General features: G+C 41.9%; 1 protein-coding gene across 1 annotated transcript in view; it reads left to right on the forward strand.

The window, feature by feature from the left end:
* The window catches only part of NLK (nemo like kinase), a 1,170,696-nt gene that overhangs the window by 826,286 nt on the left and 317,728 nt on the right, over positions 1–26,682 (forward strand). The window contains exon 8 of the mRNA XM_044054405.1: positions 21,078–21,164. Coding sequence (XP_043910340.1) covers positions 21,078–21,164 — 87 coding nt within the window. The remainder of the gene's footprint in view (positions 1–21,077; positions 21,165–26,682) is intronic.

Genomic DNA, 26,682 nt, shown 5'->3' on the forward strand with positions numbered 1-26,682 from the left:
CCTTCTGTTGTACAGCTTTATTTATGGCTGGGGTCCACCAGACAGGTCTCCTGCCTTTGGAGGAGTGTGTCTTGGTTTTATCTGGGATAGCACGATCCATGCATTCCTGTAGGTATCCATAGAATGCGTTTGTAAAGGATTCTGCGGTTTGGGCCATATTTTCCACTGGCCCTGGGGCTTTGAAGGATTCCATCTCGGTTTTGAGAAGTGGGAAGTTTGCTTTTGAGAAGTTTTTGACCGTGGTTTCCTTTGCTGGGGGTGGGGACGGGATATGGATGTCCATAGTGATTAATTTATGGTCAGATCTTACCAATGAGGGGTATACCTCTGGTATGGAACATAGAGTCCCCATGTTGGTGATGATCAGGTCCAGTATGTTTTCCCTTCTTGTGGGAGTGGTGACCAGTTGTTCCATAGCATTTGAGTTTATAAATTCTAGGAACCATTGGGCTAAGGTGTTGGGGCTTGAGTAGTGCTCCCAGTCTATGTTTGGGTAGTTAAAGTCACCCAATATAATGGTGTTTGGAGAGACCTTCATATTCTGCAGTGTCTTCAGGAAAGACGAGTGGGGTTCCTGAGTTTGGGAGGGTGGTCTTCTCTTGGTAGGCCAGTCCAGTGACTCAGTAGTTCTGTTATAAATTTCAAGCAATCTCTGTCTTCTCAGCCTTCAGGTACATTTGTTAACCTCATTTTTTTCTCCTGCTCCAGTCTTCCATCTCCTGTATTTTCATTTCCAGTTCTTCCTCCTTCACAACTAACTCTTCCATCTTATTCTGGGTTTCTTTCTTTCCTGCCTTCAATCCCTGTATCTTTTTTGAGTGATGTTTTAGGACCCATTCTGTTTCCTTGAGTCTTCTGTCTGTTTTCTTTATGTAGTCATAAATGTGTCACTAGTCCTTACCATATCAGTATGTAATTTATCAATTTTCTCATACAAGACACCCACATCCTAAGTTATCTCCCTAGAATGTGACTGCTTGACCGTCTTACATTTACTCTTCTGGTGTTGCTGTTTCTTGACCACATCTGTTTGCACAAATTTCTTCATCATTGAGTTTGTCTTCTTTTTAGGCAGTCACACAAAAAACTGAGGGCCTTCTTATTCCCACTGAACTCTTGGACAGATAGGAAAACTGCTGAATGTACTATAGTTTGACACAAATAATGGAGGACTTACTTGAATGACCTTTCTAGTGTAGAGCCATACACTCTCACCCTGCCTTTTGATCAGATGCCAGGTAGACCTCATTGGGGAAAGGATGCAGTTCCAGATATTAGCATCATAAGTCATCTGAAATGTGGGGATGATGATGGTGAACAGCTTATGCCATCTTGCCCATCCTTGGAGAAGGGAAGGCAGATAAGTTCACTGCATTGGCAATTAACCGTGGGTAGGTGATTGTTTGCAAAAGGCATTTGATCTTGCCACACTGCGTAGGTGGTGCACCGCTTAACCAGCGAGGGATGTGCAGCAGCAGCACAACATGCCCTTCCCAGAGTGTGAGACATTTTAGACCCTGCAAGCTGACTGCAGGAATGGGAGTTAAGGTAGTCTGCAGGATTGGGGATAGGCACAGTCTTTCTCACCCAGCTCTCACTTCCTGAGGGGATGTGTGAACTGATAAGGCTATCCATATGATGAACAAGTGGGCCATAGGTCTCTTACACCATCTTAGGATACCCTTCTCTTGCCATTTGAGAGGACCAAGTGAGCTGCCTAGGTGCAGACTAGAGAGACATTGGGCAAATCCTGTGACCATGAACTAGCAAAAAAAAAAGTCGTGACTCTGCAGTTTGTATTTGTGTATGAGGCCGTATGGTAGTTCTCTTGTGGCAGTATGTGATAAGACATTTTAATTATAACAGTATGCTTGGGCACATAGTGTACTGAAGACTGCCATTCTCCCCTCAAGGAATTCATTGAGTGTTGGTCCTAATTTACAAGGCAGCACATGAATTTTGACTGTACCCAACGTTTAGGCATCACCCTCTAGACATTCACAGAATTATTGCATTTTATGAATACATTTATCTTGTTTACTACTGATGCACTGACACAACCATAAAGGCTTTCTGGATTTAAGGTGCTTTCTGTCACTTTAAGCAGAAGTCATATAGTTGCAGCTAATAGAAATCTAGTATAATGTAGTTTGGAAACCTAGTACTTCATAATGGCAATGTAGGCCAACTGGTGCAGACTATCATTTCAAGGTTGAAACAGTTTGACATTTTCTAGTTCAATGTTTGGACAGTTGTAAACTGTAGTTAGACTTTACTTAGTGCAGAGGTAATAGAACATTTTAATATTGAGTTTCTGAGTGCCAAGTCCCAATTCCTAGTAATTTTAATCACATTTAAAATGCTGGAAATAATCACTTTGTGAGAGACAAAGCAGTAGTGATTTGAATTGTTATGTTGCAAAAACAAAATTATGTACCAAGAAAGCTGTTGCACATCAGGATTAGTCTCTCACTTGCCTGCAGATAAAGTAGTCCTGAGAAGAGCCATATTGGGCAATTTAATTTCAATCCAACTGTCAACTTCCCAGTGTACTTAGTTGTGCATTCCTACTTTTACTTCTTCATTGCACATAATTCACTACTGTGGTGGTGGGATGTGCCTAGGCACTATTATTTGCTACCATCCTCATTCTTTCGTGTTCCTATATATGGCAGTCCTGCCTCTTAACAAGCTGTATTATGTTTACACACCTCTTTTATTGTATATGAATGCCATGCTGAACTGGCAGAATGTTAATGCTAATATAATCAGCTGCATAAGCAGTACAGTATTCTCTAATCACCATGGTGTTGCACATTCAGATGGAATCTACAAGAGTGATTCAGCATAGAGCCAGCAATGTAGCTGTCAAGTAAAAGGGAATGTCCCTGCTAAAGCAGCACATAATAGATTTTCTTGAAGTGGAAGGAGTACAGACATGGACTTGGAAGGGTTGTGTCCAACAGTGGGAGTTACTACATTAACTATTAAAAAGGAAGGCTATCTCACAATAAGTACTAATAAATACATGTGAACCTAATTTATTACAGGGAAAGGAGGGGGAGGTACTAGACAGCGATCACTACTATACAAGTATTCTAAGGGAAGAAGGGCCTTGGGTAATGAGTCAGTATTTCAGTGGTGGTCGTAGAAATCCTTGTCAAAGAGCACTAGCTTAAATCATGCTGGGAGAAGGGGGAACTAGACATATTCACTACTGTGAATTACATTGGGGATGGGTGGACGTGCATATTGTGCCATAACATCCTTAGCCAGTCCAAACAGGGAGTGAAAGCTAATGCTATACTTCCTGAAAGTCTACTAATTTATTCAGTTCATAGGCAGAGATTTACTTATTGCATGTAAATGTACTGCTGCACACATGCTACTGGACCTAGCATACTGTAGCACATCATATCAAAATTCAAAATGCATTGCTCAGCTGTATCAATATACACAGTGAAAGACAATGATCAAAATGGAGTAATAAAACTAATGAGTTTGCGAAGTTCAAGTTGTTGTTGTGTCTTTCGGCTTTTCCCGGTTAGGGGTCGCCACAGCGGAACTCCAGTCCGCTAATGATTGGTAGTTGATTTTTACGTGCCGAGTTACCAGCCCTGATGCACAACCTTCAACGAAGGTACGCCCATTCATGCATGTCTCCACGCAGAAGATGCTCTAGCTGAGAATCGAACCGGACAGTGTCTTACTGTGAGGCGACAACGCTACCGCAGCACCACCTCCGCGGGTAACTTTCAGTATTCATTCTAATAAATGACTTTGCAAGGAAATTCTAGAGAGAGTGATTGATAAATGGATATGCAGAAAGTAAGATGGGAAGATGAGCAGTTCAAATTCAGATCAGGATTCAGCACAAATGACCCAATGTTTGCAGTGAGGCAGATAGTTGAGAAGAAGTTAGAAATGGGGAAATAGTCCAATTGGACATTCCTAGACTTAGAGAAAGCATATGACAAGGTCCCAAGAAAGTTGATTGTGGGCAGTCCTGCTGTGGTTCAAAGACCCAGAAACATTGGTAGAATTACTGCAGGTTATGTACAAAGATCCATTCAAGTACGAACCGTGTTTGGTCCCACAGAAGCACTCCCAGTGGAAGTGGCTGTGCATCGTGGTTCAGCTTTGTGCCTACTGTTCATACTGATTATAGAATACATTAGCAAAGAGGCTGGACGGGACAGCTAACAAAGTTGCTGCATGCAGGTGGTTTGGTATTACAAGCAGACTCTGAGCTAGAACTTCAGCAAAGGATAAAGGAATGGAATGCAAAACTGAAGGCACATGGGTTGAAACTAAGCACAGAAAAGACAGTGGTAATAGCAAATTGGGGAAATCAGACGAAGCTGAGAATTAAGATAATGGAACAGGTTAACAGCTTCAGGTATCTGGGAGGGGTGGTTGAGGAGAAGGGACGTTTTGAATGAAGAGGTCAAAGCTAGAATCAGAGGGGATGCAGCCAACTGGCACATACTGTCAGGTGTAATGTATGACAGAAGAATGCCAAAGAAGCTGAAGAGTAATGCAGCCAACTGGCACAGACTGTTAGATGTAATGTATGACAGAAGAATGCCAAAGAAGCTGAAGAGTAATGTGTACAAAACAGTGGTGTGACCAGTACTACTGTATGGTATAGAAACCTGGGCAGTAGAGGCAGAGCCAGAGGAGGAAGCTAGAAGTGATGGTAATGAAGTGCTCGAGACAGGTGGTAGGGTGGACACTGTGGGACAGAAGAAGAAATAAGGACATAAGAGCAGAAGCCAAAGTTGCAACAGTTGCAGAAGAGATCAGAGAGAGCAGGTTATGGTGATTCAGGCACATGTGCAGAAAAGCAGAAGACAGTCTGATGAAGATTTGGGACAGACTGGAAGAAGGTAAGAAGAAACGAGGGTGTCCAGCAAAGGATGGATGGATTGTGTGAGAGAAAATCTGCAAAAGTCAGGCATGAATGTTGAAGAAAGCAAGAGTTTGGCATTTAATTGAGAGAGATGGAGACAGTTAACACAACACCCTGACCCCTTGTAAAAAATGGGGAAAAAGGGGGTTGATGATGATGATGATGACTTTGTAGGTGGAAAGCCAGAGAGACTGCATGCTGCACACCCCTAAAAATGAGCTATATGTACTCTGCCATCTCATAATCTCAAAAGAAGGTGTTAACTCAGGTAAACTCCCTTTTCTCTGATACTGTGCAGCATCACGGTTTGAATTATTAACCCCTTGTTATGTGTGTTTTTTGGGTTGTATTGGCATTCCAGGAAAAGCTACAATTATGGTAGTAAATTAACTTGTATATCATTTTTAATTTTAAAATTTGTACACAATTGATTTAAAAAGGTGAAAATAAAAAAAGGTCTGGTCTAGAATACATGCAGGGCAGTTAGTTCACTGGTATAATAATTTTACTAGAGAAATAATTATTCCAGAACGTCCCATTAAAATAAAAGTTGAATGGGAGGTTCATTAGCATGACTTCTCATTCTCCACCACTCTCTCACAGTAAAAGTACATATATAGCCAATCCATGTTGGATCACTCTGTAAGCAAAGCATGTGGGATTGGTTGCTCAAAGAAAGCAATCTCACTGCTTATTTAGTAACTTCTAGTCATTTGACTAATGATACCAAAAGGATAGGATTTCCCAGTCTTCAAGGACAGATTTTACCTGCAGGTTATTTTTTTAAATATTTACTGGCAGGAAATTAAGCATGTATGTGGGTAGTGGTAACAGTACATACTGCCATAGCAGCAATACTTTCATTTTTTAAATTAATTAACTAAATAAATAACTTACTTCGTTTTCTTGCCAATCACAGAGAGGGTAATAACCAGAAATGGCTGTCTCAGGGTACAGTCTGTGTATGAAATGAATGGCAGTTCCACAGTCGTCGTGAAGTGACTGTTGACATGCAGTGGTGGGATGGGTACAGTGTATACGTGCCTGAGAACAACAAGCAGAAATGCATTACTGTGGTCATTTCTTATTTAAATTTCCCTACAATATAACATCAGAGAGGTTAGCGAGAAAATGTCTCTCTTCCTGGGGGAGGGGTCAAGATGTGGGTAAAGGCACAAGACAGTTGCATTTGATCACCAACATGATTTATCAGAGGGCAGTATACCTTCCTATGAGAAACGAGGTGAAATGCTTAGCGAGCTGAAGATCAAGCATCAGATGTGTGTGCAGAAAGTGGATATATTTTTTCCAGTGAAGCAGACTAGTTGAGAAAGCAAAGAGCAATTATATGATCACTGTGAAACAATTTATATAGCATGTTGCGTGGAATGCACATGTCTGAAAGCAGTAAACTGCACTATATTACTGTTATCAGTATTTTTACACTGTCATCACGAAAAAGAGGTGAACACAGGAAAAGGCTATCTTTTGAATGTAGAGATGAGGCAATGCTGTCTGTGAAAACATGGTGGAGTTGCATGATTGATACCGAATAAGTACTGATGTGGCTTATTGGAGGGTGTGTGTGTGTGTGTGTGTGTGTGTGTGTGTGTGTGTGTGTGTGTGTGTGTGTGTGTGTGTGTGTGTGTGCGTCTGTCCAAGTGTCATAAGCTGAAATACATCACTTTGGGAGTTGTTTCCTTTTCCTATCAGTGAGACATCACAAGTGTACAGATACTGTCTATCATTTTTGGAGGAGGTGGGCTGAGTGTGAAAGCAAAGGGCAGTTGCATAACTACTGCTAAATGATATGGCTCTCTGGAGGGATCTCTGTATGTGTCTAAGAACACTTTGAACCACATCATTGTGCCCATTATATTTATATGTGACATTTTCATGGGTAAAAGTAATGCATCCTCTCAGAAGGAACATTTTCCAGCGGGATAATGTATGCAACAGATGTTGAAACCAGTTTTTGTGCATTTCAGAAACACAATGAAGGCATAATCTCATGTTTTGGCTTTTGCAGTCTTTATATTTTTTGCAATTTGGTTTGATTGTTTTCTATTCAGCAAAGCAGAACTGTAACATGCAAGATGAATAAATCGGAATTTTGTAGCTATTACTCCAACACCCACATAGGCTACATAATACAAACACTGAGGAATAGCACCTAGCTGAACAAATTGTTTTAGTTAAGATTAAACAGTTTGGAAAAAAAAGAAATTATGAACTGAAGTAGTGTTAGGGAGCTTATTGAACAAAATGTATAGGAAAAGTGTATAATGTGGTGTAGTGTTTCCTTTCGATCGCAGTACTGTGACACTTTGGTGAAGTGGGGTACAGCCATCTATAAACAATAATGGAGAATAAGAGGACCAAGAACTGAACCTTGTGGTACTCCTGTGCTCCAGGTACCTATTTGAGATAGTGCGTTGTTAGCAAATCTTTGAAAAGATCTACCCTGCAAGTAGTTTTTGAATTAGAATAAGGTGCTTTCACAATTTTTTGAGCTTTTGGAGTAAGATTGTATAGCTTACAGTTTCAAAGGCATGTGTTTACAAAGACACCTATAGAAATGAGTCCTTTGTTAATATTAGCATAGAAAAAAAATTGGTGGAGGATAGCAGTGTTGTCTGTGTACTAAAGGAGTGATTAAAGCCATGTTACTGATCACAAAGTAATCCATGGCTATGCATATGTTAATACATGTCTTTCTTCTGAGTATCTGCTTCAGGAAAGTAAAAAAAAAAATCGCACTACATTGCACTTGCTTTGTTCTTACATTTCTGCTGCTACAATTGCTTTTCAAGCTTTAAGTGTAGTATTTTTTTCATTGCCATTTTATTTTCCATTCCTTCCTTTCATTTTTCTAGTCAGCCAGGAATCTCCTAAGTAATTCTTGTTCCCATATTGTTTTTGTCTCATTACACTTCTGAGTGATGACTGTTTTAACTTCAGTACTCAGCAGTTTGATAATGTTCATTTATTTTTCTTTCCAGATTCTTTCTTTATGCCTAATACATAGAATTCCCAAATATGCTCTGCTTCCTTTTGCAGTATGTCTCCCAAATGATTTGTGCCTGCTCCCAGACTTCTTGTACCCTCCCACAGTCCTAGGCCATGTGCATCTTGACTCTTCTTCCTGTCACCTCCAATATTTACTATCCTCCTTTATGCTTACCTTTAACAATGTCATCGGGATTAGACATCATCTATATAGTATTCTCAGGCTTTGATCTCAATTTCTATGAACTTTCTGCATCTGCCTCTCTGAATTACCTTCTGCCAGTGTCCTGCAACTCCCCTCCCCAATTCTTTCGAATTCAATCTTGTCCCTTCTTTCTCTTAATGCTTCATAGATCTGCTTTATAGACAAGTTGTAGGCTAGCTGCCTTTGCAGAGCATTTTAAGCCTAGCCAATTTCCTTTTTGATGCTTGAATTAACCTAACCTGTTTGGTGTTAGACTGGCTTTACCCATCTCATAGGTTGGTACTGGGCTATCTGCCCGAAGGCATATATTAGCCCTGCCACGTTGTGTGGTATTCACTGCCCCTTTAGTAGTTCCATAGACCCTTGTACTAGCAGCTAGTACCCTTGGCCTCTATCTAGTAGTGCTGTTGGTGTGATCCCCGGTGTGAACTTTCTGTTACCCATCCAGTCATCAAGATTCCTCTTGAAGAGTGATAGTGAGGGGCTCTGTCTTATGTAGATCGGGACCCTGTTCCATAGCAAGGGAAGTCTCTGCGAAGGGAATCTATCCCTCCAGCATGTTCTGTTCATTGTTGTGCTGAGGTTTATATCCCTAGAGCATGTAGCTCGAGTAGATTTGGTTTTGCTAAGATGGAGCATGTTCAACAATTCTGGGTTGGACATGGCTCTGTACGTTAGACAGAGATCGCCTCTGAGAAAGCGGTATGCAACAGAGAACAGTCTTAGCTTTTACAATCGTGCTGCATAGGGCAACTGTTTGAGGCCAGTAATCCTCTTGGTTAGGTGCCTTTGTGGTCTCTGCAGCTGCTGGAGATGTCTAGCCAGGTACATTCCAATTGGTGCATTGTACTCAATAATGGGCCTGATGAGGAAAGAGTAGAGGGGCACTATATTACATCCTTAGATCTTGATGCGAACCCTTTCGTGATCAGATGGGTCACATAGAAGGATTTTCTAACCACTTTGGCAACATGGTTATCAAAGGAAAGCTGACTATCTACTTGGGTCCCTAGATCCCTTATTTCTTCTTCAGATTTCAGGGGATTACCTCCTATGTTGTAGTTTGCGGTTACTCTGTTTTTTCCAAAGGGGATTACTACGCATTTTATTTGCATTTAGCTTGAGACCATGGCTTTGACACCATGCATCAGTCTCATTTAGGCCCTTCTGGAGGACCTCCATGTTGGCCGGAGACTCTATTATAGCACCCAGTTTGCAGTCGTCCGCAAACTTAGTCAACCACAGCCATTCCGTGCTTGCCTGTACTTCTGAGAAGTATATGCCAAACAGGATTATAGCACCCAGTTTGCAGTCGTCCGCAAACATAGTCAACCACAGCCATTCCGTGCTTGCCTGTACTTCTGAGAAGTATATGCCAAACAGGAGGGTCCCCAGGACAGAGCCCTGAGGCACACCACTCATTACTAGTCTGGATTCGGACATAGATCCCGCTACTCTTACTTTATGGGATCTGTCTGAGAGCCAGTTTGCGATCCATCTTGTGACGTAAGGGTTTATGACCAGGCTGGTGAGCTTATCAATAATACCTGAATGGGGAATGGTGTCAAATGCTTTAGCAAGGTCAAGGTAAGCCGTGTGTACCTCCTTTCCCTTATCTATAGCCTGAGTAACTGTCTCAAAGAAATCCACCAAGTTCAGGAGGCATGATCTGCCCTTGACGAAGCCGAACTGTGTGGGGTCCAGCGACTGGAGGTTCCCAATCTCTCCATTTATGAGTTCCATAATGATTTGCTCCATAGCCTTACAGATCAGACTGGTCAGGCTTATTGGTCGGTAGTTCCCAGGGTTAGTTCTGGCCCCACCCTTGTGTAGCGGGACCACCATTGCCGTGCGCCATTCTATGGGCACGTATCCTGTGGAGAGGCTGAGACTGAACAGGGTATTAAGATGCGGGGTCATCGTCATTGTCAGTGATTATATATTGCTACTAGTGAGAATAGCCAGGATCATACCGTCGATAATTTGAGGGGAACCCATGCATAGGATAACGCATGTAGGAGCTGCCTGTGTCTTTTAGTAGTACAGGAGATGCTCCTTGGGTACATTTTCTATTACCCATCCATAGATTCAAGTTGTGCTTAAATATGGACAGAGATGAACTTTGTTTTACATGGACAGGGAGTCTGTTCCAGAGCATTGGTATTCTCTGCGAGACATAGTCCCTCTAAACCATTTTGTTGATGTTGTAGAAGAGGTTTAGATCCCAGGACCAGGTATTTCTGATGCCATTTGACATGTTGATGTGCAGCAATCTATTAATGTTAAGTTAGAGAATGTCTCTTTTATACCAGATACAGGGCATCTTTTAGCAGTCTGTAGGATATAGAATATAGTGACAGGGCTTTGAGGTGGTCCATGTAGGACATATTGTTTAGGCCTTCTATCCTTTTAGTAAAGTATCTCTGTGGGCTTTCCAGTTGTTGAATATGTCTAGACAGATGCATGCCAAAGACAGAATTGTACTTGATGACTGGCCTAGTGCAGGCTGAGTAAAGGAGAACAATGACATCTCTAGATCTAATCGTAATTGCTTTGTTTATAAGCAGAACAAGGGCTTTCATATCATAACGGGGGTCTACATTTACTCATCGAAATAACACTTGTTTGAATCTCAAACAGCTGACTCCAGTTAAGCAAACTTCCATTCAGTTGAAAGCACGGACTACAGAACTCCTTTCCCTGGGAAGAGAACCACTTGATTACCAGGGTGAACTTTGCCCCTTTTCCCCAGTGTAGTGCGATCTCGGAGTTGGTATAGTTAGCTTGAGGGGGTGGGGGGCAAAGCCCCCCCCCCCAGTTGTGTGGGTTTAATTTGTTTCCGTTCACTTTTTTACCTGGTGGCCAAGTGGTTTGTTTCCCAGGTTCAGTAGTCCTTGCTTTCGATTGAATGGAAGTTTGCTGAAGTGGAGTCAGCTGTTTGAGATTTGAACAAATGTTATTTTGGTGAGTAAAAGTAGACCCAATAGTGGACACATATTAGTTGAAATTTAGGTCACTGTCCACATAAATTCCCAAATCTCAAACAGCTGGTCAACTCCCAGGGCTGTATTGGTAATGTGGTAGTTCCCCAGGGTAGACAACGTCCCAAAGGATATGATGATGCATTTTTTGACATTTAGTTTCAGTCCATGATTCTGGCAAACCAGCACCAAACCCTGGTGAAGTCCAGTAGTGACTGGTCTGATTGTGGAGGTGGTTTCCCCTATTTTGATATCCTGCATCCTATTTGTGAGCCATCTGGCAATCCAACAGGTGATGTAGAGGTTTACTCACACTTTGTTTAGCTTTTCTACTATGCCCATGTGAGGGACTGTGTCAAAGCAGTGGCCAGGTCGAAGTATGCAGTATGTACCATTCATTATACCATCAACTGTTGCTCTGATAACCTTTTCAAAGAAGTCCATCAGGTTCAGTAAGCATCATTTGCCCTTGACGAAACCAAACTGAGATGGGTCCAGTGTTTGGAGTTTCCCATGTTCTTACTGATTAGTCCTGCAATAGTTTTTCCATGGCTTTAAAGATGAAGCTGGTGAAACTTATGGGTCTGTAATTGCCTGAATCTGTGGAAGGTCCTCCATTATGCAGGAGAATGATTGTAGCTACTCTTTATTCACTTCATACAAAACCTGTACAGAGGCTGAGCTTTGAACAGTGTTGGTAGGGAGGTGGCTAAATTGTTCTTCATGCTGTTTAAGGTGCATTCAGAGAGATTGTCTCTAGTGATATTGTCAGAACCCATTGATGGCTGTACTTTTAGCTTTTAATAGCACTTTCAGGGCTTGGTCTTGTGTGATATCTGGAGGCAAGTCGATTTCAGGTATATCTTGTGGGACAGACACAGGTGAGAGAGATGTGAAGTTTGAGCTGAATTTGTCAACCATTCGCTTAGTCATATCTTAAGCGTCAGTGTAGGTAATATCATCCACATTCAGCTCAGTACATTGCTGAGTTGTGCCTCTGAGATTATGAATGTAACTAAAAAAAGGCCTGTGATTGTATTTGACTTGGCTGTTTTACTCTCAAACTTGGCTTTGGTGAGTTTTATTATGCTCCAAGGCCTATTTATTTCAGTGATGATGGGAATTTGTCTCTTTTTGGGTCAGAATTGTCTTCCTTTTATTGTAAAGTTTGTTGATATTATGGTTCCATCATGTGGGTTGGTTTCTGTAGTTTGCCCTGCACTTGTTACGACAGAGTACGGATGCATGTGCAGCTGTGTTCATATGCTGGTATAGTGTGGTGGTGTATGTTTCTACATTTTCAGTGGAGTTAACTGGATTTGGTGGGGATTTGAAGCTTGTCGTTGTATCACTTAGGAGTAGGTAGTTTGTCTTAAGGTACCTTGGGTGGAAGGAATCTCTGGTTTCAATTCTGTTTCGAAGGAGAATGCTTTATCATCAAACCTGACAAGTGGTGAAGATATGTAAGGCCTGTCCAAGAGACCTTACCTAACTAAAAAGGGGAAAGGCCAGTGTGGAGACAGATTCTCCACAAGGGCCATCATGAGCAGTGTTTGTTTTGTTTAGGTGCTTTTCACAACCATACATCTTGTTGTATTTTCAGGTGTTTGTCCCAAAGACTTTGCATAGTCAGCTCTCCTGTTTGACTGTTGACCTGGAGAACCATAGTCTAAAATTGTTGGCTCAGAGTACTATAGCAGAATCGCCCAACCCGGTCAGCCATACATGAAGACCAAGAAAGTTCGGTCAGATTCTTCTGCTGTACTGCCTCCACCAGATGTGTCTTTCAAGGCTGGTGAAAGCCAGGAGGACCACTGATTTTTTTTCATTCAGGTTCCTCTGCCATGACTGCTTCAGAGGCTGGCATGGACCCAGCTTCTTAAATGTCCCCGGAGGCTCCGCAGACACCTGTTTCAGATGTTGAGGGGAGCCGTAACTGATTATTTCCAAAGGGCCTAGGGTTGTTCCGCAAATCATTGTTAGGGAGGAGATTCCCTCTACACTTATTGAGTGTAGACAGGGGTGTGAACAGAGGTGTGAGCCATCTAAAATTGTTAAGGCTGATGTCCCTTTAAAAAGAAGCGAAAGACTAAGCATATTTCTCCTCTCCTAAGGATCATCCACATGAATGGCAGGATTTTATACAGAGTTTGTTCAATGCCCTTATGGCTTTCAAGCCTCCTCAGGGGATTTCTGTTCCTGCTCCCCCCTTGGTCTTCTACTACTCTCAAGAAGCATAGGGAGCAGGTTTTTGTCTGATGAGGATGCAGATTCTGATGGGAAATCTTTAGCCTATTCCTTTCAGATTCTCTCTTCTTTGGATTATGGTTTAGAGGAAGAGGATTCTATTAGTCTTGATTCTCCTTTTGAAGAGATTTGCTTTGGGGATACTATTTTCCATATGATGAAGTTGTTTAAGTGGGATTGTGCCCACATTGCTGATGTTTAAAGGAGGTATTATGAACTCCTTCAAATGGAATCTCCCAAGCCATGTACTGTTCCTCATGTTCTTGAGCCTTGTTGGATACTTTTTCTGCAGTTTCTCTGGCTCCTGATTCTCAGCCTCTTGACCCTAAAAAAAAAGATAGGTTTTATAGGGTTCCTATCACCTGACCGAAGACGCAGGTTAGCGAATGCGACTTGGTCGAGCTGTAAATGCCGAAATGGAAAAATATCGAAGCGGCATGTAAGCAAATTCTTTCCCTGGGAAATAATTTGCTTGGCCACTTCGTTAGTTTGCCGTTTTTGGCACTGTAGTGTGGTCTCAGAGTTGGTATATTTAAGTAGGGGGGTGTGGGGGGCAAAGCCCCCCACTTAATATGTATTTAAGTGGGTTTTTTTTTTGTTTTGTTTTTTTTTTTTGTTGGAACAGCGATTTGCTGTACTGACAGTTTGGTTTTGTAAGCTTTCGCTTACATGGGGTCAATTAACCACCGTTCGCTAACCTAAGCGTTCGGTGATCTAATATAGACCCGTTTTATAAGGTGCCTGATGATTGCAAATTCCTTTACAAATGTCCCTCATCTAACCTTTTTGTTATATCTGGCTCTTCTGATAAACCCTCTAAGCTTTTGCCTTCTACTAAGGTGCCCCCCTCTGACAAGAAGAGCAGAACTGTGGAGAGGTTGGGTAAAAAAGCGAATACTGCTGCTACTCTGGCCGTCAGGGCTGTCAGTTGTCAGACCTATATGTCCAGGTATGTTCTGGCTCTTCTTTCTCAGGCCTTTCAGGTTATTTCAGATCTTCCTAATTCTGAGGAGAAGGCTTCAGCCCTCTCTTTGTTAGGGTCCTGTTTTCAAGCGACTCACCATTCCGTTAAATGCAGTTATGATGCAGCTGATGCCTTGTCTAGAGCTGCTGTTTTTTTGGTTCTGTGCTAAGGAAGTACTCCTGGCTTCACCTTCAGCCTCTGCCTGATAGTATAAAGGCCAAGTTGATGGATGCTCCTCTTGACAATAAAAATCTCCCTGGTTCTCTGGGTGCTAAGCTGTTCAAGTCTCTTCAGGAAAAGGGTAAGACTATGCAGGAGTTGAAACTTATTTTTGTTTCCCCTGTTCCCAAATTTCAGAGGAATTAACCTACTTTGTCTGCCTTTGTCCGTAGACAGCTTCACCCTCCTCCCAAGGGTAAAAAGGGTGCTAGAAAGGGCTCCTCCTGCTAAGTCTACTCAGACTCCTAAAAGCTTCTTTTTCTGGACAAGTCAGATTTTGTCTGACTGTCATCTTCCCTTCCTTCTCATAGTCTCTATCTGTTGGTCTTTCCCTGTCCCTTCCATATTGGTTACAGATCACTCTGGACTCTTGGGTTCTTTCCATCATTCGTCAAGGGGTATCACATGATTTGGAAATCCCCCGTGGACATTCTCAACCTCCTCAGGAACAGCTGCCCTTTTTTCCAGATGTTCTTCAGATCCTTTTGTCTCGAGGAGCCATGCAAGCAGCTTCAACTTCTCAAATGCGGATTTTATTCTAGAATGTTTCTAGTTCCCAGGAAAGAAGGCACCCGGAGACCCATTCTAGATCCATCTCAGATCAACACATTCCTGAAGGCATGTTTCTTTTGAATGTGTTCCCTTCAAATCTTGTTTCCTCCTCTTCTTCCTCAGGCTTTCCTAGTTTCTCTGGATCTCAAGGATGTTTATCCCCGTATTCCTATTCATCTCCTTTTCAGGAAGTTTTTACATTTCTCTGTTGCTTCCTTGCATTTTCAGTTTTCTGCTTTGCTGTTTGGCCTCTTCTGCCCCAAGGGTCTTCATCAATTGCCTTGCTCCTGTAATTGCTTTCTGCAGGATGAGGGGAGTACAAATCTTTCCTTATTTGGATGACCTGCTCATTCAGGCTTCCTTCCTCTCCAGAGATTTTGCTTCAGCATCTTCACTGTGCTGTTTGCCTTCTGAAAGCCTAGGGTTTACAGTGAATTTCCGGAAATCCTTCCCGACTCCTCCTCAGGATTATGTTTTTCTCAGGTGCAGGCACCAGACCATTCCTGTGCTGCCATCCCTGCCTCCTTCCAATGCTTTTCAATCCCTTCTTCCTCTGGCCTCCATTACAGCCAGAGTGTTTCTAAGGGCTCTGGGATACGTGGTATCCTTAATTCCTATGCTTCCTCTGGCCAAACTTCATATGAGAAAGCTTCACAGTTCATAAAGTCTGTCTGGATTCAACATTTTCATCCTTTAGATTTTTCAGTTCCTTATCTTTCATGTCTCAAGTTAGAGCTTCACTTGTGGATTCATCAACAATCTCTCAACCTAGGGTTTCCTTTTCAGCCTCCAGTCCCTGATCATGAATTCGTTTTGGATGCCTCAGACACAGGGTGGAGAGCTTCCTTCTTCCCTCTGAAGGATCAGGGCCTTTGGGCTCTTCGTCAGAGGAAGGAACATATGAATATCAAAGAGATGAGAGCTCTTCTGCTGGCTCTTCAGGCCTTCCATTCTCTTTCTCTTCCAGGCTCCCTCAAAATCTTCACAGACAATACCACAGTGATGTGGTACATCAACAAGCAAGGGAGACTCTGTTTTATCTCTTATGCAGGCTAGCTATTCAGGTTTGGGATCTCGCTGTCCAGTATCAGGTGACTCTTCAGGCTGTTTATATTCCTTCAGATCAGGACATCGTGGCAGACTATCTGAGCAGGTCCATAATGCAAACTCATGAGTGGATGCTTCAGAGAAACGCGTTTCTGAACATTTGTCAACCAGTGGGGGTACACCTCAGGTAGATGTTTTTGTTTCCCCTTTGAACAGACAACTTCTTCTCTTTTGCAAGAAAGTTCCATGTTCTCTGGATGCCCTATCTTTTTCCTGGAAGGGAATGTTTCTTTTTGCTTTCCCTCCCCTTCCTCTCATGCTAAAGATAGAACAAGACTCTCCCAAAATCTTGTTGGTTGACTCCCTTTGGGCCCAGACAGAATTGGTGCCATCTTTTGCATTTAGCCAAGGGCAGTCATCACAAGTTGCCTCACAGGGTGGACCTACTCAAACAGGACAAGAGGTCTCTCATCCATCCCCATTTGTCCACTCTTCAGTTGACACTGTAGGTAATAGGGTTTTGATCCCTTTTAGACACCTTTTTTTTCTGAGGACATGCTTCAGGTTCTACAGGAGGCCAGGTCCAAATGGAAGAGATTTACTGTCTGGTGTCTTGCTCATAACCTGGATCCTTTGTGTGGAAGTTAATTTTGTTCTGTCTTATTTGTGTGAGTTGCTCATTGCTGGGTTGGCATAGTCTTCTGTTAATGCCCTCCATTCAGCCATTTCTGCTTGTCTACCTTTGACTCCTCCTTTGGCTTCTAGATTTGAGGTTAAACAATTCTCTGTAGGCATCCTTCATATTGGGACCCCCAGGAAGCCTATTCCTCCTCCTTCCTGGAACCTTAATTTTGTCTTAGAAAAATTGTCTCAGGCTCCTTTTGAGCCTGCAGCTTCAGCTTCTCTACAGCATTGTTCTTGAAAAAAATGTTCTTTTGGCCCTTATCTCAGCCAGACAGGTGTGTGAACTACAGGTCATTGTGGTTGTTCCTTCTTTTTTAGTTTTTCGTAAGAACAGGGTGTCTCTTTATACTAATCCTTTTTTTATGTCCAAGGTGGTTAATGAGTGGTCTCTTAATCAGTCTATTCATTTGCCTACTTTTTTCCCTTCTCCATAGTCTGCTAGTGAGAAGGTTCTGTATAAAACAAAAGCCATTTATAAATCTGGGCAACTTTTTGTTTCCTGTCTTCCTAGGTCTTTGAATTTGGCTGTTTCTAAGCAAACTATTTCTTCATGGATATCTTAAGGCCATTTCCTTTCTTTTGTTAAGGCTAATTCTACCAGGGCTGTGGCTTATTCTGGTGCTTTTTCAAAGGCTTTGATACCAACTCCATCCCTGAGGCAGCTACTTGGACTTTTGTGCATACTTTTACCAAGCACCATAAGTTGGATGTGGTTTCCACGGCTATCCTGCATGGCTTTCTTAAAGGCTGTGCTGGACCTTCCTCTCCCACCTTTCCTCCTGAGCTTTTGTACTCTTCCCTGCTGTAAGGAGTACTGCAACAGTGATATAGAAGGACATAGTGCAGTTCATAGGTTGGTACTAGGCTATCGGCCCTAGGGCCTATACAAGCCTAGCCATAACAATTCCCTGGATATTTCTTCCCATAATATTTACTTCCCTGGACGCCTGTCTAGCAGGGCAACTGACGTGATCCCCAGGGTGAATTTCCTAACTCCCATCCAATCATCAGGTTGTGTAAAATCTTACCGTAACAGTAGATTGTCCTTCTCTTCACTGCTGCAGTATTCACTCCCTCCCTCCTCCCTCTGTTTCTTTCTCTTTTTGAATGCACATGTTGTGCCTTTTTCCTTGAACTTTTGTTCTTCCTGGGGCTTTTTAGTTCTGAGGACGGTATGTCCTTACATCACCTTTATGCCCTATGCCATGCACGGTATGTGTGATGTACGATGTCCTATTATAATCAAAGGCTTTGTTATACTGGCCAGACAGGCTGCCCTAGGCAAGGGATCCCTACTGTAACAATGAAGAGAAGAACATCTACTGTTATGGTAAGATTTTACACAGCTGTACTTTTGTCAGTTATAGTTTGACTGCCATTCTAGCTTTCATACTGGGATGAATTATTCTTCTATTGCTTCCCTTAAACTCTATAAATGTTTCTTTCTTGGAACTTTTCACATCACCCCCCATCCCCCACCCCCATTAGGATCCAGTACCCCTTGGGAGATGTACTTCATTACTGGAAAAGCTTGCACTTCTCCATTCAAATCCACGTCTTCTTTGAACTTGAAGCATCTGTCCTGGAAGATACCTGTTTTTAGTGACTGTTACTGTGGTGAAAAAAAATTCTGTATGCAACTGTTTTTTTCCAAAGCCACCTTATTCAGTGGTACACAAGAATATTGTGATTCTTAGAGCTAAGCTGTCCTTTTTGCATAAGGTGGCCAGAGTCAGATTTGAATTAAGCAAGAGCCCCCCCCCCCCCAACCCATTTATTCAAATGATGAAGAATATTGCCTTCACTGCAAGGATGTTCTTCGTCAGATTATATGCATCTTTGCAAACATTGTTCTAGCCCAGTGGGAGAAAACTTGTATTTTCACATCGGGTTTTAAAGAAGAGTGGAGTATGTATGGTAGATTTTTAGATGATATAGTAATTTAATGAGTCAGGTTTATTGGAATTTTATGATTATTTGAATAATTGTATGTTCTTAAAGTTTGCTATGAATATTTATAAGGATAGGACCAATAAGAAATTTGTGTTTACATTATATAGGAAATCAACATACTCAAACACCTTGTTACACTTTTGTAGTTGCCATCCCTTACATCAAAAGAAGGCTCTGGTTAACAGCCAGTATGTTCGGTTAGCCAGAATGGTGTCTGATAATTTATTTTTTGAATAATGTGACGTCTTGAAGGGTGTGTTAGAAAGAAGAGGTTACCCAGAGACATTTGTAGACTAGATTCTTTGGAAAGTAAAAAGAAAAGGAAGTGATGGTATTTATATAGCAGTTATCGGCACCTTTCTGGCTAGTACTGAATTAAGTAATGTGTCTGACAAAAACGTTAAAGACTGTAGGAACAGGTCATGCGTTGTACCGTTCAATAAAGATTTTTATTCCATCAGTGGTATAGTAAGGAGAAACTGGGATCTTTTTAGAAGTGATCCAGATTATATAAAAATTGCTGGAGAAAAAGTAAACATTGTGATTAAAAAAGAAAGTAGCTTCAAGCAGTTGCTTGAAAGGGCGGAGAATAGTAGAAACCACAAAGATGGAAAAATGTCTTGGTGTAGGGCGTGTGCCCGATGTTGTAACATTTTGGTATCTAAGAAAATAAATCTTGGGGACATTTTGTGGTAAATGTCCCCAGAAGGTTTTACTGTTATTCTAAAGGAGTGGTATATGCTGCTGTATGTCAGACATGCGATTGTTTCTATACAGGAAAAACTGTAAGGGTTCTTAAAGACTGAATATATCAGCATTTCTATGACATCAGAAAAATGGACACTAAAAATGCATTATTCAGACATATTTGTGAAAATAAAGACCATGTATTTAAATTTTGTATTATTGACCAAAGTGATTTGAGTCCCGGGGGGGGACCAGAATCATATTATCTAGAATATTTGGAATTACAGTGAATTTTACGAAGTAATGCTGTAACATACCCAGATGTTAATGACCATGTTTCTTTAAGTAGTTAACACTTAAAAGCTTGCTTATATGTTTTAGTTGTGTATCAGTACTGCAAGAGTTAAATGCAACTTGGTGGGAAACTCTTAAACAATGCGACTTTTTAATTAGTGACGTTTTGTGATAGGTTATTTTGAATGTGTGGGGTTGTACTTTTTAAGTTTTGTAATATTTAAACAAGTTTTGAGATGGTTGTTTTATTCTGATGAAGTCCGTGATACCTGGACAAAAGCACTCAAGTTTGTGAATAAAGGTATGAAGCTACGAGGTTTCCTGTTCTTGTTCTTGGTCAGATTATATGTACATAGGACCAAATCTTTGTTAATACTAGGTTAGGCCAAATGGTATCCCAGCTCACCCTGATCTTCTAGCTGCACAAAGTTTTATCGCACAAAATATAGGGAAACCCTTATGATGTCAATAAGGACCCATTCTGCCAGAGTGTTGGCAGCATCTGAAGCCTGTTTTTGAAATGCTTCTTTAGATGGCATCTGTACAGCTGCACTGTGGTCTTCCCATAACACTTTTTAAGGTACTGCATACCAGATGTGATCTCCAGATGTAGCTCACCCAGGAACTTTAGCTAGTGCTCTCTTAGCTAGTGCTCTCTTGCTAGTTACAGGACGAATCTGTTCTCAACAGGTATGAAAGTTACATACATAATATAATGACGGATCTTTAAGAAAAGTTCAAATCTCCATTACACAACTTCCTTCCGTCCCCAACATTTTGCTTGTTTGGTCTGGATCCTCCTTTTTTCTTCTCCTCTTTTTTAGCTGATTACTGCTATAACAGAAGATCTATAGAGATAGATATTCGAGGGGCATGATGGAAATGATGAGGGTTCCAAGCAACCTAGAAGAATTTTATGTGCCAATTGATCCCGCTAGTTAACGAAAATAGACCTCCTCCTTATAGATCTTTTGTTATGGTAAGTAAACAAGTTTCACTTTGTTGCATTATTGCACAATATCTGCAAGTTGTTTCACTGATGCCTAATACTTCTTATCATCTTGTTTTCATGTTTGTGTGCTTTTGTGTATGTCTTGAGAGAAAAACTGGAGGTCTTCAGTGATTATCACTAGTAAATCATATCGATGTACATTTTATAAAATGTCTCAGAGTACAGAATTAAAAAATCACATCAGAACTTGCTGTTTAAGGATATGTATTTTAGCTGTAAAAACGTTATGTTCTTTATTCATTACTTTTGTAAATAGTTGAAAATCATTTTATTTGCAACATTTTGTTCTACTATGTTGTATTTCTTTGCAGCCATCTCTCCCTGTCCTGTACACATTGTCAAGTCAGGCCACTCATGAAGCTGTTCATCTCCTCTGCAGAATGTTGGTCTTTGATCCAGTAAGTAAATGACTTCTGTTGAAAACTAGGTAACTCCGCGAGTAGATTTAATTTCTTCCTTTAAAAAGCTTGGTTTGCAGAACTCCACAGCAATGGTAGTTTGTCATTGTTTAGAATTAAATTGTGTCATTGTTAATGTAGATTCCTAAAATAATAATGCATGTGCTAAAATGTAATTCTTAGTAGTGCTCTGTAAATGTTTATAACTGAAGGAACTTGTAAACTTTTTTGGTACTTTTACCTGTTCTGGCAGTGAAGACTGACTCTCAAGTAAAATGCCATATAGATCTGTAAGGAAAATGGTGAGCTTCTCTTCTTTTATTAGTTTTATGTAGTGTAACTCAAATAAATCTGTTTCACATTCATTTGCTTACTCTTATACCTAGGTGATGCTAACTTATGAAGTTGCTGTATTTTCTATTAATCTGCTGCACAGTTGAGACATGTTAATGAATCAGTGAAAGTAGGCAGTAGTAGTAGTAAAGAGCAAATGTTAAATCTGATAATTCAGATGGAGTGCTTTCTCCTTGTACACGAAAAATGACTTATGAAGTCTGGGTGTAGTGCGCAAGCTTGAGTGGGTCAAAAGAATGGCTACCAGGGTGCCAGTATCTTACTGCAATTTGGGTGTTTTCTTTCAGTGGCCCTACTGTTGTACCTAACATGCAAGTGTCTGCTCTTGTCCTCTTGTGTTGTTGAGGTCCTGCAGTATGTTTTCCACTCATTTCCACTTAGAATGATTCAGCAGAGCTGGACCCCATTCTTCTTTCCTGAGACAGGTAAGCTGGCTTCCAATCACTGAGACTTGCCTGTCTCGACAAACCCTGGATGGCTAGGACATACTAGTTAAGGATCATTTTCACTCTGTGAGCTCAGGCCAACAACTGCAAAATGAAAGGAACTAATTTTTTTTTTTTTTAGTGAAAAACTGTTTTGCTTAAAGTTTCACTATATTGTCAAGCTTATGAGCTTTGGTAATTAGATATGTACCTTTAAACTAGAATTTCATGGTTAAGCCTCACTAGATCCAGGTGCTTTATAAATATTGATTAGACAGTTGAAGCCTTAATCCTTATTTACTGGACAGTAAGAACAGAACAGAGTTAGGTTCCAGTTGGGAGTATACAGTGTTAGATTAAACTGCACATGTACTTCTTTTTAACTGTTGTTACTCCAGTCAGGACACTGGACTGGGCAGCAAAGGCAGGGCTACATTCATTTCACTAACATTCATATTTATCCAGCCATATAGTGGAACACTGATGTCATGAAATTGTAAGTGTAATGTCTGGATAGTTACTTCTTTGCTGCTTTACTCAGTCATTAACTTTCTGATACATAAGGGGGTCCACGTTCCTATTTAAAAAAGCATGAGGCACACGCATGAGGCAACAAACTATAGGAGGTTAGATAGGGCTTTGAGGCTGGTTACAAGAATGCAGCTTTCACCTTTCTCTGAATTTTGCAGAGTCACTGACAGTAAAAAGCATTGTGCTGCTCCCTGTATGAGAGTTCATACTGTGGTGTGCATTAATGTTTGTATGTTTCACTGTAGGTTTCATTCTAAGCTGAACATGGCAGACTTGTATCTTGTTTCTACCTGCTATACTCGTAAGCTCCCCAACTTCCATGTGAGTGCATGTGTGCTGGTACTATTAGGACTGTACTCCACAAACACTTCTGATACACAGGTTCATAGGTTGGTACTAGGCTATCGGCCCTAGGGCCTATACAAGCCTAACCATAACAATTCCCTGGATATTTCTTCCCACAATATTTACTTCCTGTTTAGCAGGGTGACTGACATGATCCCCAGGGTGAATTTCCTATCTCCCATCCAATCATCAAGGTTCCTTTTGAAGAGGGCCAAGGAGGCACTCTGCTTGACATGTATGGACAGTCTATTCCAGAGTATGGGGAATCTCTGGGTCAGGAACCTATCCCTCCAGCATGTTTTGTTCATTGTGATAACAAGGTTTAGAACCCTGGAGTGTGTGGCTCTGAGGGATTGGGATTTCTTTAAGTGGAGCATGTCCAACAGCTCAGGGTTTGCCATGGCCTTGTATGTTAAGCAGAGATCACCTCTGAGTCGACGATATGCCACAGAGTATAGCTGGAGTTTTTTTTTTTGGACTGTCAGCATATGGCATCTGCTTTAGGCCTACGATTCTTTTAGTGAGGTATTTCTGCGGCCTTTCCAGCTGTTGCAGATGTCTTGTGAGGTACATACCAAATGGGGCGTTATACTCTATAATGGGTCTAATGAGGGATGAGTACAGTGGGGCAATGACCTCCTTTTGTCTGGATAAAAAGCCCTTAGTGATGAGGTGTGCCACATAGAAGGATTTCCTGACTGTTGTGGCGATGTGGTTATCGAGCCACTGTCCACCTATGTCCCTAAGTCTGTCCTCACACTTTTAGTGTTTAGTGTACTGCCACCTATGTAGTAATTCATGGGTACATGGTTTTTCCCAAAGGGGATAACTATACATTTCTTGGCATTAAGCTTTAGCCCATGGCTCTGGCACCAAGCATCTGTTTCTGCAAGGCCCTTTTGTAGTATATCCCCATCATTTGGGGATTCAGTAATGGCTCCCAGTTTGCAGTCATCTGTGAACTTTGTTAGCCAGAGTCCCTTAGTGTTGGCCTGTACTTCAGTGAAGTAAATGCCAAACAAGAGCAGTCCCAGGACTGAACCCTGAGGTACTCCGCTTGTCTGGAGCTGGATTTGGAGTCTGCTACTTTTACAGTGTGGGCTCTGTCAGTAAGCCAGTTGGCAATCCATCTAGTGATGTAGGGATTTATGCCCAGCTTAGTAAGTTTATCTATGATTCCAGAGTGGGGGATGTTGCTGAAGGCCTTGGCGAGGTCCAGGTAGGCTGTGTGGACTGCCTTACGCTCATCCACAGCTCTGGAGACTGATTTGAAGAAGTCATTCAGGTTCAGGAGACAAGATCGGCCCTTCACGAACCCAAAGTTTGAAGGTTGCCAATGTCTTTGTTTATAAGTTCCATGATAATGCGTTCCATGCCCCTGCAGATCAGGCTCGTCAGACTGATGGGACGGTAGTTCCTGGGATCCAAGGTGGATCTCCCCTTGTAGAGTGGGATAACTGTAGTTGTGCACCACTCAGTGGTTACGAAGCCTGAGGTGAGGCTATGATTAAACATTACACTTAGGTGAGGTGCCAGTTCATTTTGCAGTTCATGTAGTACACAGCCTGGGATATCATCTGGTCCCATGGATGCTGTATTCTTAGCTTTGGTGAGTGCGGCTTCTACCTGTGTGGCCCTGATTACCGGAATTTGACAATCTTTTGGTATTGAGTTGGGCCCTTTAGGAGATGAGAAGGGGGGTGAAGTTGGCACTAAATCGATCTGCCAGGATATTGGCAATATCCTTGGGATCAGTATATTTAATGCCATTCTGTTGTAGCTCCGAGCAGATCTGAGCATTGCCCTTTAGATTCTTGACATAACTATAGAATGCCTTGCGGTTGTCTTTGGAATCTTTGGCAATTTTATTTTCGTAACTAGCTTTTGAGGATTTTATGAGGGATCTCAGCTTCTTACTGAGGCTGGTAAGGGAGTTTTTTGCATCCTGGGATTTTCCTCTTTTCTGCAACAGTTTATTCCTTCTGTTGAATAGTCTGTTTATGTCAGGAGACCACCAGCTTGTCTTCCTTTTTTTGGAGGAGAGTATTTTGGTTCTATTTGGGATGGCATGATTCATGCACGAGTGGATGTGCTCGTACAGTGCCTTAATGTAGGATTCAGCAGTCGAACTTTCAGATCACCGTCTTCATGGGTGCCATGAATTTTGTCACTTCTGGCTTGTGTAGCATTAAGTTGGCTTTGGAGAAATTTTTACTGAGGTTTCCTTACTGGGGGGTTGGGGGTGGGATGTGGATGTCAAGGGTGATTTGCTTATGGTCAGGCCTGACCAATGAGGGGGTGACTACTGGTGTGGAGCATCCATCTCCCATGTTGGTAATGACCAGGTCTAGAATACTGAAGCCCCTGGTGGGACAATGGATTAGTTGATCCATGGAGTTGGAATTTATGAATTCCAAGAACTGTTGGGAAAAGGTGTTGGTACCTGAGTAGTTTTCCCAGTTAATGGCAGGGTAGTTGAAATCACCCAGTATTAGGGTATTTGGTTGTATCTTAATATTTTCTGGTATGTTTAGAAAGGTGTAGTGAGAATCTTGGGGCATAGTGGGGGATCTGTAGCAAGCTACAATTTGGATTGCAGTCTTACCTAGAGTTAGTTGCACCTGGAGAATTTCAGATGCATTGTGTTGGGCAACTAGCCTGGAGGTGTGAATATCCTTGGTAAATATGGACACTCCTCCATCTTTAGTGTTTCGGTCTTGGTTTGTTGGCTGAAAAGTGTGGTAAGAGCTGTAGCCTGGTATTGCAAGGGTGCTCTCTGGAGCCTTGAACCAGGTCTCAGTTACTGCACAGATATCTATGCTCTCCATTTTTAGGAGAGCGTCGAGAGAGTGCATTTTGAGGTTTATACTTCTAGCATTAAGTAGCATTACCTTCAGATTTTGCATGCTTGTATCTGTTACGGTGGTGGTTTTGTCCTTTGAACCTTGCCTAAAAAAGGCACTATTGGGGTGGCAAGAGCTTTAGCCAGTAACCTGAATCCCAGGGGTGACAGGTGCAGACCATCTCTGGCAAAGCATCGTGGTTTGTCAATCATGTCCTCCCAGGCAGACAGATACTGGATCCCCTTTGAATGACACCAGAAGCTTAGCTAATTGTTGAAGTCAGTCATTTTGTCCTTGTACTGTGGTATCTTTCTGGGCGAAAGCAGGATGCTACTCAGGGCTAGGGTCATACCTGCCCGAGCCACATGATCCGAGAGCTCTTCCATATCTCTTTTCATGTAGTCCAGGGAGGTATGTCTCAAGTCATTCACTCCAACATGGGCAATGACAGAGTTGTATTTGTACTTGTTGTGGACTGACTTGAGTGCATGTGTTGTGGCGGATTCTGGCACCCGACAGACAGATGAGTATAATTTTCTCCTTGTTCAGCCTGGTGAGTGGGACATCAGTGTGCCTGACTATAGAGTCACCTATGACTAAAGTGTTGGGTACATTGTCTTGCCGTAGGGGCTGTTGTTGGATGGCACACTGGTGTTGTGAGCTGTGTGTCACTTTGGTTGTGACTGGTGTTTGTTTGCCTTTCAGCTTCAGAAGTCCTTGTTGCTTGGGCAGGTTAATGTTAAGGGCCTCCGCATATGTGGGTTTAGTGTTGCTATTTGTGGGTGTTGATGGTGTAGGTTTTGAAGGGCTATGTGTTGCTTGAGGTGTAGTGCAGGTTTTAACCTTCTCCTCTTGAGCACAATCTTGGCTGGCGAGAGCCTTGCTTCCAGTTTGTCTATGTAAGTGCATCTCTCGCAGATTGTAGTGTTGGGTGGTAGGAGGAGAGGGTTGTCTGTGTACATGAGGCAGTTGCCGCATTGCTCCAATATGCCCAGATTCACCAGGTGGACAGGAGAAATC

Source organism: Protopterus annectens, chromosome 13.part0 (assembly GCF_019279795.1).
Source record: "Protopterus annectens isolate FY-2018-M chromosome 13.part0, PAN1.0, whole genome shotgun sequence".
NCBI lineage: Eukaryota > Metazoa > Chordata > Ceratodontiformes > Protopteridae > Protopterus > Protopterus annectens.